Here is an 11,116-nt window from a genome sequence, read left to right on the forward strand (position 1 = left end):
TGACAAAACGACCAAACATGTGACTCGGCAACTATTCATTCATTCATTCATTTTCCGAGCCGCTTGATCCTCACTAGGGTCGCGGGGGGTGCTGGAGCCTATCCCAGCTGTCTCCAGGCAGTAGGCGGGGGACACCCTGAATCGGTCGCCAGCCAATCGCAGGGCACACAGAAACGAACAACCATTCGCACTCACACCTAGGGACAATTTAGAGTGTTAAATCAGCCTGCCACGCATGTTTTTGGAATGTGGGAGGAAACCGGAGCACCCGGAGAAAACCCACGCCAGCCCGGGGAGAACATGCAAACTCCACACAGCGAGGCCGGAGCTGGAATCGAACCCGGTACCTCAGCACTGTGAAGCCGATGTGCTGACCACTGGACTACCGGGCCGACTCGGCAACTATTGATTACATATTTTGTGTGAGTTCCTACCGAACTTCTTCATAGGAGCGAGTCTGTTAATTGGGATTAATCTCCCGTATATTTTCTATGTTTTTGCCTTTGTGGATGTCACGGAAGTACTGCTGTTCTTCAAAGGTGTTGTCAAAAATTAAGAGTCAGATTTAGTCCATTGGTTTAAAATATACAAACCAGCAAAAATATTTGTAATTCGACTGGAGCCGTGCACTTTTTTTTTTCTCAGCTACTGTGTAGCATCCATCACCAAACCTGTTCAATCCTCTCCTTGTGACTCAGGTTTTAGGACCTGAAATTTTTGTAGTTTCTCCATTTTGGGGAGGCGCTTAATATATGAAGTTGTAAAAATGTTCAAGCTATTTTATTAGTGTATCAAAAAGATATTTATGAAAATTGGAAATAAAACTTAAATTGCACCAAAAGCAAAATGTGTCCTCTTTGACTAATAGTTTCAGTCTGCAGGAGGTAGGTTGTCTTGTACAAGTCATTCTTAATTTCGATTGACTTGCATGGTCGATAATTACAAGCTGGGCTATTTTCCCCTTTGTTAATTCTGAGTGTGGCACAAATGACAAAACACACCGATTCAAACAGTCCCAGCGATTTCATCTAAAATGATCTTGTATGAATATGAGGAGACCGCGGGGTTACTTACTGCCGTTTGATCATTTTGAATTTTCATCATATTCAAACTTTATTTAAAACAAATCTGGGTTAGGACGTGTAAACCGTGTTACACCCTGGACTGGACATCAGTCATTTGTAGGTCCCACAATAACAACTATTCACATGCATCCCAACGGACAATCTCGATTGTGTTCAATGAACCAAACATGCAAGCATCGGAAAGAATATTCCCAGTCCACACAGAAAGACCACAGCTTGTATTTAGACTTCAGAACCGTGAGGCGGATGTGCTATAGCTTGGTCGCCATGCTTGTCCCTATCAGCTTGCCTTTTAAAAAAAATTTATTCATCACAGACATGTGAAGGTACTCCATCGAAATATCTTAATAGAATAGAATAGAATAGAACAATAGTTTTTTGTCAATCAAAAAACTATTTCCACATATGATCTATTAACGTTCAATCCCAGACCTCTATCGCACCAAAGTAGTATCTTGCATGGCTGTATGAAATTAAGAATTGAATTGAGAATGACCCCTAAACTCTAATTAAGTTCTTGAATTTGAATTACGGCGTATCAACTTTATTTATAAAACACCTTTCATTCATTCATTCATTCATCTTCCGAGCCGCTTGATCCTCACTATGGTCGCGGGGCGTGCTGGAGCCTTTCCCAGCCGTCTTCGGGCAGTAGGCGGGGGACACCCTGAATCAGTTGCCAGCCAATCGCAGGGCAGACAGAAACGAACAACCATTCACGCTCACACTCACACCTAGGGACAATTTAGAGTGTTCAATCAGCCTCCCACTCATGTTTTTGGAATATGGGAGGAAACCGGAGCACCCGGAGAAAACCCACGCAGGCCCGGGGAGAACATGATTTAGCCATTTTGATTATCAGCATCCAAGTCAGATTTATATTAGTGGTGTGATAGGAGTCATTCTTTTTAAGTCTATGGGTATCAGGTCTATGGGTATCAGGTCGTCTTACTGGGCCACTTTTCACTCAGTATTTCATACTTGCTATCACGTGAAAAACAGAATTTGGACCTGGAAGCAGACAGGAAGCAGAAGTGGAAAAGCAAATCTTTTGTGTACAAAAATACAAAGTAACAACAGAGAGGAGGGCCGTATGGAGAAAGCGTGGAAGAATGCAGGACATTCTGACATGTCACTGAGCATCAGAGCTGAAATGTTGAAGGACATCAGGCCATGCTCAATTCTATATGACAAAATGAAGATGACAAAATAGCCACACCATAGCAACTGACATCAATGGTCCAACCCCCTTACCTGGGGGTGGGCAAACCTTTTGACCTGCGGGCCATATTCATTCATTCATTCATCTTCCGAGCCGCTTGATCCTCACTAGGGTCGCGGGGGGTGCTGGAGCCTATCCCAGCTGTCTCCGGGCAGTAGGCGGGGGACACCCTGAATCGGGTGCCAGCCAATCGCAGGGCACACAGAGACGAAAAACCATTCGCACTCACACTCACACCTAGGGACAATTTAGAGTGTTCAATCAGCCTGCCACGCATGTTTTTGGAATGTGGGAGGAAACCGGAGCACCCGGAGAAAACCCACGCAGGCCCGGGGAGAACATGCAAACTCCACACAGGGAGGCCGGAGCTGGAATCGAACCCGGTACCTCTGCACTGTGAAGCCGACGTGCTAACCACTGGACTACCGGGCCGCCTGGATGGATCCACAATCAATTAAAAATCAAAGAGGTGATAAACTCGTGTGTCAGAAATGTTACAAATTCCATGTGCCTTCTGAATATTCTCAGCTGCTTGACGTCTGATGCCCAGTTGTTGGTGAACCAGAGTTGGGCATTTTGAGGTTTTCGCAGGTGGAATTTCTGTCACAGTTTCAGCAAAGCCCCCGAAAGTCAGGTGAGGCTGCGTGGGTGTGACCGCTATGCGTGTGCATGACAAATGATTGACACCTTGTCAGTCACACCATCTCTGATTGTTTGGGTTTTTCTAAGGAAGGGGTCCCCAAACCTTTTCCTGTGAGGGCCACATAACTTTTCCCTTCTCTGATGGGGGGTCAGTTTGTAACATCAACGATCGTAGGGGAGCTTAAAAAATGTATTGTTTCCCAGAAAGCCACACATAACCAAATAACCCTTTCCAGGTTCTTTACAGAAAAAAACAGGAAATAAATAATAACTAAACAACCCCCAATAATAAATAGCCCCTTGAAATCCAAAAGTAATTAAAATTTCAAGTTAAAAAATTATCATTTAGGGGATTTTTGGGGCGTTTTTAACACAGTGACAGGTCATTTTGACCCGAGGACAACATGGAGGGTTCAACTAAAACACTGAAACATTCTATGGTGGGTAAATAACTTTGTGACCTTGATTTCAACCCTATTTGCGTCATGAGTCATTTTGCCTCGAAGACCACCTTATACTTTTTTTTTGTACAGCTTCCATGGAAATGTGAATAAAAACAACATTTCAATTTTTCTGCAGTTGGGGACAATCTAGGAAAAGTAATCAAATTTCAAGTTAAAAAAATTATCATTTAGGGGATTTTTGGGGCGTTCTTAACACAGTGATGGGTCATTTTGACCCGAGGACAACATGGAGGGTTAGAGGGCCGGGTCAAATGTGCCCGCGGGCCGTAGTTTGGGGACCCCTGTTCTAAGGTGTACTGTTTGTTGAAATTCTGATTGCTGCAAGATGCTGCTAGAACGGACACACACATATTTCTACAACAGCAACTGCAGCAAATGGCGGCCCGGTAGCGCAGTGGTTAGCACGTCGGCTTCACAGTGCAGAGGTACCGGGTTCGATTCCAGCTCCGGCCTCCCTGTGTGGAGTTTGCACGTTCTCCCCGGGCCTGCGTGGGTTTTCTCGGGGTGCTCCGGTTTCCTCCCACATTCCAAAAATATGCATGGCAGGCTGATTGAACACTCTAAATTGTCCCTAGGTGTGAGTGTGAGCGTGGATGGTTGTTCGTCTATGTGTGCCCTGCGATTGGCTGGCAACCGATTCGGGGTGTCCCCCGCCTACTGCCCGGAGACGGCTGGGATGGGCTCCATCACCCCCCGCGACCCTAGTGAGGATCAAGCGGTTCAGAAAATGGATGGATGGATGGATGGCTGCAGCAAATGGATGGAGGGCATCAAAGGATTAAATCTGGCAAACTCAACTCTGGGACAAGCTTAATTGGGACAGCATGAACGTAGGTTACACTTCATTAACACTGTTGCCTGATGGTCCCGGAGGACTAATTGAGGAAGCGATTCGCTAGATCTGTGCCTGTCCATCATCAGTGTGGCCAATCTGCAATATTATTAGCTCTTCATTCTCATTAGTGGGCAAATATATCAAGTATAGGCAAGAGTGTCAATCTCCTTTTTGCCGCGGGGCACATTGTAGTTACGGTTTCCCTTGGGGGGGGCCGTTATGAATTTTGGGAAACCATATAAATATGTAATCCCCTTGACATATTACATCCACTGCGCACAACAAATTGATGAATAACGTCGGAGGAATTATGATGGGAGAAATTACGAGTTCATCGTAGATAGAAAAAGCAGCAGGAAAAGGTAGTCCTGGAGCTTTTGATAAGAAGATTAAGCAACAAATGCTTCATCAGCAAATTTCCAGTGTGGAGATGGAAGCCCTACGTGAATGAACAAGCTTAATCTGTTTTTAAATGGATAAAACCGAAACTCAGCAAGAAATCAATTTGCAAGTGCAATGGCATTGAAGTCCCATCTGACAGTGTATTGAACTGACTTTGAAAAATGACTGCTGGAGGTCATATGCAGAAAACTCACGTCATGTACTGTAGAAACATTTTGGCACTGTTTGGCAGGGCGGCCCGGTAGCTCAGTGGTTAGCACGTCGGCTTCACAGTTGCAGAGGTACCGGGTTCGATTCCAGCTCCGGCCTTCCTGTGTGGAGTTTGCATGTTCTCCCCTTGCCCGCGTGGGTTTCTCCGGGTACTCCGGTTTCTTCCCACATTCCAAAAACATGCGTGGCAGGCTGATTGGACACTCCAAATTGGCTGGCCACCGATTCGGGGTGTCCCCTGCCTTTTGCCTGAAGAAAGCTCTGGGATAGGCTCCAGCAACCCCCCGCGACCCTAATGAGGATACAGCGGTTCGAAAAATGAATGAATGTTAGTGAAAGGGCTTATATTCAAACCATTTACATTCAATTCAATTTGTGAGTGTAGGAAAAAAATAAATGTCTGTTTTTATGTTTCTGTATTCAAGTGGATGTGACAACATAGCGGAATTTTACAGTGCCTACGGAAAGTATTCACAGCGCTCCACATTTTGTTGTTACATCCTCATTCTAAAATTGGTCTTTTTTTTTTTTAATCAGTCAAACACCCCAGAATGACAATAGGAAACAAGTTTTGGGCGAGATTTTTTTTTTTTTTGGGTCCCATTGTGTGGTGTCTTGTGTAGAATTATAAGGGAACATTTAATCGAATCCAGTGAATAAGGCTGTAACAATAACATGTGAAAAAAGTGGGAGGGGGGGTGGGGGGGGAGACGTGGCCGTTTCATGTTCTCTCAGGAGCAGGCTCACTGTACCATTCTTTGAAAACCCTTTCTGTGCCGCAAATGATGACATTTTCTTGCAAGACTTTGTTCATGTGTGTGTGTGGTCCCGGCGGGTTCCGCAAATGCATTTCCAATTCATTTGTAATAGATCATATCGTAATAGAAGTGTGGTGAGCGCAGTGAAACTTCAAAGTATTATATTACATCATGCTTTTATGAAGCGAAGCTTAAGTCACATAGCATAATTACCAAAGTGGGATCTTTTAATAATTTTGTGAAAAAATAATAATAATATGGCGGCCCGGTAGTCCAGTGGTTAGCACGTCGGCTTCACAGTGCAGAGGTACCGGGTTCGATTCCAGCTCCGGCCTCCCTGTGTGGAGTTTGCATGTTCTCCCCGGGCCTGCGTGGGTTTTCTCCGGGTACTCCGGTTTCCTCCCACATTCCAAAAATATGCATGGCAGGCTGATTGAACACTCTAAATTGTCCCTAGGTGTGAGTGTGAGCGTGGATGGTTGTTCGTCTATGTGTGCCCTGCGATTGGCTGGCAACCCATTCAGGGTGTCTCCCGCCTACTGCCCGGAGACAGCTGGGATAGGCTCCAGCACCCCCCGCGACCCTAGTGAGGATCAAGCGGCACGGAAGATGAATGAATGAATGAATAATAATAATAAATTCCACAATTTTTAGAACACACAGTACTTTGGTATTTTTTTGATTGGGTCGTTTTGCTTTTGCTTACTCGTTTACCCATCTGATGTTACGATGTCAAATTTTTAAAATTACAACGTGGCTTCTAAATATTGTGTTTTTTCACAAAATATTGAAAAATGACAAATGCCAAATTAAGCGGTGTGACTGACGATATGTATTTGTTGATGACAGCGGTGGGATCAGCATAATACTAAAACGGTCATTAGATGTCATTGTTGAAATGGTACAATTTGCTACAATCTGTTACTGCCGTGCAATTGACTGGAGACCGGGCCAACCCGCTTCTTTTCCAAAATCAGCTAGGACAGGGGGGCTCCAGCTCACCTGCAATCCTGATAAGACAAGCGCCAAAGAAACGGATTTACACGTTGCAATCTCCATGATACGATCAAGTTATAATGCATGTGCTGACCGCATGCTCGGATCATTCAAATGTCATGAGAGCAGCCACTTGTCAATAATGGCTGCAAATTAATTGTTGTTCATTGTGTTTATGGTTTTTAAGTTCAAAAGTTGAATACAAAGACATCAGACAGTTTTGTTAAAAGCACGTTCTTGAAGAAAGTTGAAAAAACTTCAGTGTCTGACTTCTGTCCTGGCAGAAAATCTGGGTAAAAATACACGCTAATGTTTGATTTGGGGAGGACAACATTTGACTGGAAAATGGGGCATCACTTGTAGTCTGTGGAGGGCGGCCCGGTAGTCCAGTGGTTAGCACGTCGGCTTCACAGTGCAGAGGTACCGGGTTCGATTCCAGCTCCGGCCTCCCTGTGTGGAGTTTGCATGTTCTCCCCGGGCCTGCGTGGGTTTTCTCCGGGTGCTCCGGTTTCCTCCCACATTCCAAAAATATGCGTGGCAGGCTGATTGAACACTCTAAATTGTCCCTAGGTGTGAGTGTGAGCGTGTATGGTTGTTCGTCTCTGTGTGCCCTGTGATTGGCTGGCAACCGATTCAGGGTGTCCCCCGCCTACTGCCCGGAGACAGCTGGGATAGGCTCCAGAACCCCCCGCGACCCTAGTGAGGATCAAGCGGTTAGGAAGATGAATGAATGAATGAATGAATGAATGAATGAATGAATGTAGTCTCAGGTTTCGGATGTGAATCTCAGCTCTTCCCTTCCAATGTGGCCATTTGCTTCTCCCCTTGCTGGCTGCTGGTGATTTATTTATTTTTTTTTGCAATTTGTTATTTGAAGCCTCAATAATGTTTTTGTCTTTATGTGCCCTGTGACTGACTGGCAACTCAACCAGGGTGTACCCTCCTCGCCCAAAGGCACCCCACTCCAGCGCACCCCCAACATGATGTAAACGGCTGGTTGCAATGTTCCATCCATCCGTTACATTTTCTAATCCGCTTAATCCTCACAAGGGTCGCGGGGGTTGCTGGAGCCTATCCCAGCCGTCTCCGGGCACTAGGCGGGGGACACACCCTGAACCAGTTGCCGGCCAATCGCAGGACACTGGTTGCAATGTTAATTTGGGATTTTTGTTTTGTTTGTGGCCATCAGTGGTATTCAGGTCAAATGTCCTACTTCAGAATGTCAGATTGTGTTTTTCTTCTGTTGTTGGCTTGATGTCGTTTTTTTTTTTTTTTCCTGTGACAGTAACTCAAAGGTAATGCAAAAGGGATTACCGTCCAGAGACAGGAGAAGAACTTTTCACTTTACCAATTGTAGCCATTAACTTGTAATGCGGTATGTAATGGATTACAAGCAACTCGATCAACACTGCTAGTTCAGACACAAAAATAGACACAAACGTTTCCTTTCACTTTGATATTTGCTTTGAGGTAAATAAAAGACGCATTGCATTCATTCAACTCCACTGCGCTATGAAAGTTCATATCACATTTTCTTGACTCATGAAGACATCTCCCCGATACAAACTAGGCCAGCACAGTTGGGGGTGGGGGCAGGGAGAGAAACAAAGCCTGAAGCAGTCAGAAAAGTCATCCTCGTGAACGGCGCCGAAAGGCCAGCTGTCAGTGGGCAAATATCTCGTGTCCACTTGAATGACTCTGAAAAGGTCGCAAAGGTGTCAGACTGATGAAGGCTTTGTCAAATATCACTGCTGCAGAGTGGACTCATAAAATCTGTCAAAATATACCCCGTAAGACCCCCTCCTGTCTGCCTCGGTTTCTGCTGCTGTCATGAAGGCTACGCCTTCGCTTCCGCTGCTTCTTCTTCCACTTGTAGAGAATGTCAAGAGATGCTGTGAACTATACTTTTCCCTCTCTGTCGCTGAGGATATTTGATGTGATGAAATCCTACTTTCTGTGAAACATGGGCTACATTGCTGGAGAGGTGCAGGAAATAACAGCAGTTATGCCGTTGGCAGAGAGATCCTGTCTGCCTCGAAGTGGTTTGAAGCAGTTCTGGCACCGCTGCTGTAGAGTCAGAGACGCCTTGTGAACGTGGGCTGGGCTGTCATTTATTCATGTGGCTATTTTTGAGCGAAGCAAATGAAATGCACTTTTATTTTTCAGGTGTAATTGAACTTCCATCCAAATTTCCTCTCAATGGCACTTTGTATTCCACTGTTCTCGTCATCTATTTTTCTGGAGCACGTTTCCACAATGGAGTCGCCAGCCAATCAGAAACGTCGCACAAGTCCTCACTCGAAACCTAAATAAGGCCTAAGATTATCTTTAAACACAATCCAAACCCCGCAGAACGCTTTACTGAATTGCAGTCAGATCGTGATGTTGGTCTTTCCCCGATTTATATAATTCATATGAAAAAAAACAAAACTATTTTGTCTTCATGGGAAATATAAATACAAAACTCAAACTGGCAAAAGTATGCCAGTCCACAAGCACCGTGTTTTCACTGACACATCAATAACAGCCGTCCATGAACCACTCAGTCATCTGTGCTGTTTGTGTACATCCTTCTTCTTTGTCAGTGCAATTTCAGCCCAGCGCGCGACACAGCTGATTGATACAGCTCATGAGTAAACAACCCGCACAAGGGTTCCGTGCTGCAGTTTGCTACATCGGCCATCAATTAGCCGGAGGTAAGATATATTATTGTACTTTACAGCTCAAAGCAACAACAAGTTGCAAGTCTACAAGTCTCAAAGAAAATAACTTTATCTTGGGAGCTTTATCTATCTTTTCTCATCCTGACATAAGGTGTTGTCAATACTCAATTAAGATATGCTGTTGCTTGCGAGTTCAATATTTCTTTGTTGTCTTTGGGCACAATAAAGCATCACTTCAAACAATGGGTCGTGCGGTTCAAAGTGTGTGTTTATTTATCAAAATAAAGGTAGAGCTTCGCCAAGTGACTCTCAGCCTTCCTCTACTTCTCTTGTCTTGTGGAAAAATGTGATATATCTTAAAGAGTCTCTCCATGGAGCACAAGTCCATCACTGATTACATTGCGCGCGACCTTGGTTTTATCTCTGTTTACTAAGCCCTAGGCCAGTTGAGTGGTATATCGCTACATATGTTGGTGACTGTGTGACAGTAAAGCAAATTTATCAGCAAGTCGAGGTAATCAATTTGGGGGTCACGGTGGGAATGCAAGACAAAGTTTGACTGACGTAGCGTGTGGAAAAGTACTTCTCCGTACTGCAGAACAATGCTGCCACCACACGGACAAATGTAGAAACACATTAAATAGAATCATTTTGGAATCAAATGTGTGCTTGTGATCACGACTTAATTTGAAACAAAACATGAAACAAATTAATACAATATTTAAAGCACAATTACAGAAAATTTGTTTTTTATTTAAATGTTCGGAACTCAGCAACGGTAACTGCCAAGCAGCGGGGGACTTTTATTTGAGTTGCACTAAACGTTCTTCCGGAAATAATCACCGGACAAACCTTTCGCTCTGTTGTGGTCATGTTGCGAAATGTTTTGGCCAGATTTTTCACTGAATCGTTTTTTGTTCACCGCACCGTAAAATACTCGCCTTCAATTCAGGCATCTTCATCTCCTTTTGCGTCAGTGAGGAACTTCACGGACGTGAAGGACGAATCGCAACAGGAGTTTGACACCTCCTTGCTTGAGTTCTTAGTGTGTCCACTGTCCAAGAAGCCGCTCAGGTAAAATATTTTACACTTCGGTTAACGTCTCGTAATGCAATTTTATAATGACGACAAGCAAACCTTCATTTGTGGGTATGATCAGTCACTTTGACGATAAGACGCTGCGCCCTGACAACGCCAAGCAGGTTCCTCGTGAGTCACGTGACTTTGTTCTGCGCTGCAGGTTTGAAGTCGCGACCAACGAGCTGATCAACGACGAGCTTGGCATCGCATATCCCATCATCGACGGAATTCCCAACATGATCCCCCAGGAAGCCAGACTTGTACAGAAAGACTCAGACTCACCTGCACAAGAATAGAAGTGTGCGTCTTGCATGCTCGGCTCAACCGTTGGCACTCCTCCTCATATACATATAAAGCCATCAAAGTGGTGTGAGAGGTGTCGCTAATCTGCTAAGAGCACTAATAATAATTTGAAGTTTCTCACCCACCTGCAAACATGTTTTCCTTGTCTCTGATGGTGGGCCTGGTCCCTGTCATGTCCCTCTTTGGTTTGTTCTACTCTGCCGCAGTGGATGAAAACTTTCCTCAGGGCTGTACGAGCAGCAACAATTTGTGTTTCTACAGTCTGCTACTACCTGTCACCATCCCTGTCTACGTCTTCTTCCACCTGTGGAGCTGGATGGGAATCAAGCTCTTCAGGCACAATTAAAATTTGATGTCATGTTAAATGAAGTTTCAATCAGTGACTCACTGTCCACCGTTTGCTCCTTTTTATTTGTATTTTAGAAATTTCAAGTTAAGTAGACCATTTAGGGCAGC

At 44.6% G+C, this 11,116-nt stretch overlaps 2 protein-coding genes across 2 annotated transcripts; both read left to right on the forward strand.

Annotated features, from left to right (window-relative positions):
- The first annotated feature begins 10,075 nt into the window (after positions 1 to 10,075).
- Positions 10,076 to 10,804, forward strand: LOC127598379 (protein preY, mitochondrial-like). The gene is made up of 2 exons (XM_052062221.1): positions 10,076 to 10,351; positions 10,518 to 10,804. The coding sequence occupies exons 1-2, from the start codon at positions 10,149 to 10,151 to the stop codon at positions 10,651 to 10,653; spliced, it is 339 nt and encodes a 112-aa protein (XP_051918181.1). The 5' UTR covers positions 10,076 to 10,148; the 3' UTR covers positions 10,654 to 10,804.
- Positions 10,794 to 11,025, forward strand: LOC127598380 (phosphatidylinositol N-acetylglucosaminyltransferase subunit Y-like). The gene has a single exon (XM_052062222.1). The coding sequence runs from the start codon at positions 10,794 to 10,796 to the stop codon at positions 11,004 to 11,006; it is 213 nt and encodes a 70-aa protein (XP_051918182.1). The 3' UTR covers positions 11,007 to 11,025.
- Positions 11,026 to 11,116: the final 91 nt, after the last annotated feature.

Source organism: Hippocampus zosterae, chromosome 3 (genome assembly GCF_025434085.1).
Source record: "Hippocampus zosterae strain Florida chromosome 3, ASM2543408v3, whole genome shotgun sequence".
Lineage (NCBI taxonomy): Eukaryota > Metazoa > Chordata > Actinopteri > Syngnathiformes > Syngnathidae > Hippocampus > Hippocampus zosterae.

Bases quoted from the DNA above. Each gene is read 5' to 3' on its own strand.
- LOC127598380 (XM_052062222.1), top strand. From the start codon at position 10,794: ATGTTTTCCTTGTCTCTGATGGTGGGCCTGGTCCCTGTCATGTCCCTC.
- LOC127598379 (XM_052062221.1), top strand. From the start codon at position 10,149: ATGTTGCGAAATGTTTTGGCCAGATTTTTCACTGAATCGTTTTTTGTT. The intron at 10,352-10,517 runs GTAAAATATTTT...TCTGCGCTGCAG, and splicing joins CTGTCCAAGAAGCCGCTCAG to GTTTGAAGTCGCGACCAACG.